This window comes from Lactuca saligna, chromosome 1 (assembly GCF_052625555.1).
Source record: "Lactuca saligna cultivar CGN05327 chromosome 1, ASM5262555v1, whole genome shotgun sequence".
Classification (NCBI taxonomy): Eukaryota; Viridiplantae; Streptophyta; class Magnoliopsida; order Asterales; family Asteraceae; genus Lactuca; species Lactuca saligna.
In genome coordinates, this window is record NC_136417.1 from 18,653,325 (window position 1) to 18,657,276 (window position 3,952).

The 3,952-nt window shown below is 35.2% G+C and overlaps 1 protein-coding gene across 1 annotated transcript; it reads right to left on the bottom strand.

The window, feature by feature from the left end:
- Positions 1-1,199: 1,199 nt before the first annotated feature.
- LOC145025977 (putative carbohydrate esterase At4g34215) lies at positions 1,200-2,355 on the bottom strand. Its single transcript, XM_078976812.1, has 2 exons — positions 1,774-2,355; positions 1,200-1,628 (listed from the first exon to the last, which is right to left on the bottom strand). Exons 1-2 carry the CDS (start codon positions 2,353-2,355, stop codon positions 1,329-1,331), a joined length of 882 nt encoding a protein of 293 aa, XP_078832938.1. The 3' UTR covers positions 1,200-1,328.
- Positions 2,356-3,952: the final 1,597 nt, after the last annotated feature.

Consider the following 3,952-nt stretch of genomic DNA (forward strand, 5'->3'; position numbering starts at 1 on the left):
CGCCGGTGACCTGTAATCAACGGAATCCACCTTGATTTCCAAAGCGCCTTCCTCGTTTATACGTTCAGTTCCCTATAATTTAAATTCAGATCATGAATGTTTGCCTAGTCATGAAAACATAAACGTTGGTGTACATGAAGCCAAAGAAAAACATAAATTAAGCTTTTGAGTTCTTTAGTTCTTACCTTTGATGTATTCATCTAATTTCTTTGTATTTGTCTTCAGAAGGAGGAAACTTATGTGCTCTTCCATATATGTACGAGAATTTTCATTTCCGTTTTTTAATGCACTTAGAGACCAGCGTGGCGCCACAGTGCCACGTGGAACTGTGAGACGCATTCGATGCTTGCTTTGATACATACGTCACATTTTGGGAGGTGGTTCACATACACGTCACAGAGACACACATGCGAGACCGGTACTAAAGAAAGAAAAGAAGGAAAAGGATCATGCAAATCCTTTTGAATTTTCTTTTTATTTTTTCTTTTAAATATGGTTTCTGGTTTTTTTTATAATGAAAAAATCAACATATAATCAAATATACATCACCATTTCAGTTAAAATCCAACTATAAATTTTAATTCGACTTGCAAGTTCCAACCTATGTTATAAATATTTTAATGAAGTTTTTACAAACGTCATGCCATAACAATATTTCATTATTTATTAAATATGTAATCTATATTTTTTGATAAAAATATAGATTAACCAAGTTAGCAATATTAAGTAATTATTATTTGGTAAAAATATAAATTTAAACGGAAAACTACCCAAAAAAATATTACAAATGCTTTAAATGAACACACACACATAGCAACAAATAGTGACGTACGACAGATTGGGTCTTTACCAATGATCAATTTTAGTGTGAGATTTTTCTACTCCGAATTGGTTCATTAGTAAAATTTTGTCATTAACAAAGTATTCTACACCATAAGGTGGCTTAATCTCCTTAATTCCTATATGATATATCCAAGTTCAAATCATGACGTTTCAATAAAAAATAACCAGAAGCTAGGGGTAATGCAACGCAACATCAGTACTTGTAAAACAAAACAAGTCAAAAACGTCTCTATATCTTATATATATATATATATATATATATATATATATATATATATATATATATATATATATATATATATATATATATATATATATATATATATATATATACTTCTTTAAAAAAAAAAAAAGCATTCTAGGTTTAAGCCACTAGACCCACATATTAATAAAATCGTTCGTAAAAAACTTCTTCCGTGCAATTTAATGCATTACATGCTTTAATGAATGATCATATTCCCTTTACAATAAATTAATAAGTAAAATTAAAACACCAGTCTCGAGCCTAAGAAATTAGCGAATAGCCCAGAGAAAAGAATCTTTGGGAAGATTGTTAATCTTGAAACATGACTACTCGTGACAGCAAGAGCAGAAGGCCGCGTTTGAAGGAAAGCGTTGGCTAACATGTGGCCAAGAGAGAACTGAGATGGTGTGGTGAGGTGCAACACATCTGGTTCCAGGCTCAGACCCTTTGCATCAACGGTTCGTAGGTTCACCAGGTCCATTCCTAGTTGCCCTTCTCTCACCATCTCTACGTATTCTCCTTCCCCAGATGCCAATGCTACCTGCATACCATGCCCGTTTAAAACAATATAATCATTTTTTAGGTAAAAAGACTATAAGAATGTAATGATATTTGTATCATATATGGGTTTAAAATTTTCATATTTTATTTTATTATTATTATTATATTGAAATGGATATAAATACCTGAATTATAGGAAGCACCGGCAAAAGGAGATCGGCACGTACATGAAGGTAAAAATTTTGCAGCCTTGTCTTATACGACTCCGCATCTTCTCTGTTCACCGTGTCACTCTCCCCTTGAAACCACAGCATCCCTTGGATGGTGCCTCCACCCTCCAACGCCGCCTCCGCCCGCCGTATAAGCTGCTTGTAAAGCTCCCCGCCACGTGCCCATTGGCTAATATTAGTCCCTCCGACTGCGCAAGGAACCAAACCCACCACCCCAACGCTCGAATCCATTCTCAACAACGAACTCGCAAAGGCCATCCCAGGCCCAACGCCGCATGCTTTGGCGGTGTCAATGTCACGGTGAAGAGGCTCCGTGGCTAGTTGCCAGTTGAGGTCGGCACTGAGACGGAGGATGGCGAGATTAGGGTAAGATTCCGGTGGAATGTAGTTGTCCCAGGTGTCATTCACGACGCCACCTCTGCCTGACATGTTGCTTTGGCCGGCCAAGATGAAAATGCTCTTGCCGGCGGCGGCGATAACTACCGGAACGGCGGAGGAGATCCATAGAATAGCGTAGGAGAGATACAATAGTAGCATATCTCTATTGGCTGTGGGTGTGTACGTGGGGTATAGTACGTTGTGTGTCTTTTGGTTCTTTTTTTTTCTTAAAAGCGATCGATAAATCAAAGAAATGCAGTAGAATATAATTTACCCGACTTCAAAGCAAAGATTATTCCCCCCGTTTAATTTATAATTTTATCTGTTCAAACACTTTTGTCACATTTGCGAATTGCTTGTTAATTACTAAGCTTATACCAAACGGGTAACAATTTATAAACAGTGGATTTAGTTTTGAGTCGTTGAGAGAGGATCATAAACTCCTAATGGTGTTCTTTGAAAACGGTCACACAGCTCTTTCGGATGTATTCATGGAAACTTACCTTAATCATATCTAATCAGTCTTAATCCGATTTTGTGATATATATGACTATATTTTTGATCTAATTGAAGATAATTATCAATTAATAAAATATTTGATTTTCTTATATGATAATTATTAATCAAATATGGAAAATTATGTGATTAAATTATTTATTATTTGATCCTTTATGTTTTAAATGTTTAAAACTAGTCTTCAAGTATTGAAATTTATGTTTTGTGATTAAAAGTTTAATTTAGACAATTTAAATTTTAAATCCTAGAATTTTACAAGTTTAAAATACAACCCTATACTAATACAATATTACAAGATTAATATATATATATATATATATATATATATATATATATATATATATATATATATGTATGTATGTATGTATGTATAACTTAAATGCTAGTCTTACCGTTAGTAGGTCTCATTCACGAAGCCGGTCTATAAGGTGTGTATAAGGTTGCGGCCTATAAAATGACGCTTAATGGGTGTACACTCACACCCACCGCTTGCTTGATTGGTGGAGGGTCGTTAGCCGAACGAGTAGGATAGGGCAACCTCATCCTCTCATTAAAAGTATAATAAGAAATACAAGGTAACTACATGTTTTATTAAAATTCCCAATCTTAGTTACTTTAGGAAAAGTGAATTGATGCAATCCCACGAAATTACACTTTGCACCTTGCTAAGAAGTTAGTGGAGCGTGTGTGGTTTACCGGCACACTAATTGGTTCTAAGCGAATGTGGTAAAGGGTGATTCATTGTTTATCATAGTTCGATGGAGCGTGTGTGGTTTACCGGCACATCAAATAGGTGATCGTTACAATGAAGGCACCACGTTTAATTTGTATGGTAATTCACATCCGCTTTGTGATCCTCGGTATCCCAATCACAAACAAGAGGGGCATATCGAGATTTAAACATGCCATTGAACAGTTTCAATGAATCTCATCCGAACCTAGGAATTCTCAATACATTTAGGACTTAAAGTTATGTTTTTCATGGTGGAGAATTAGTGAATCGTCATTCACTTACCTTCAAAATGTTTGCATGTTAGATTACGGCATCCCTTTTTTAATGTGTAAATATTGTTGTTGGATCCTGGCCCTAATTTCTTATTGGGTGAATATTAGGGATTCATATTCTAATCTATCTTTGTCCTTTCTATTTGTAGATGTCGAACGCTAACAATGCTTGTAACGCCTGTGTTTCCAGGCTTGCCATTTTTAGCAATATAATGGTCTAGGTTAACCTTTGTAA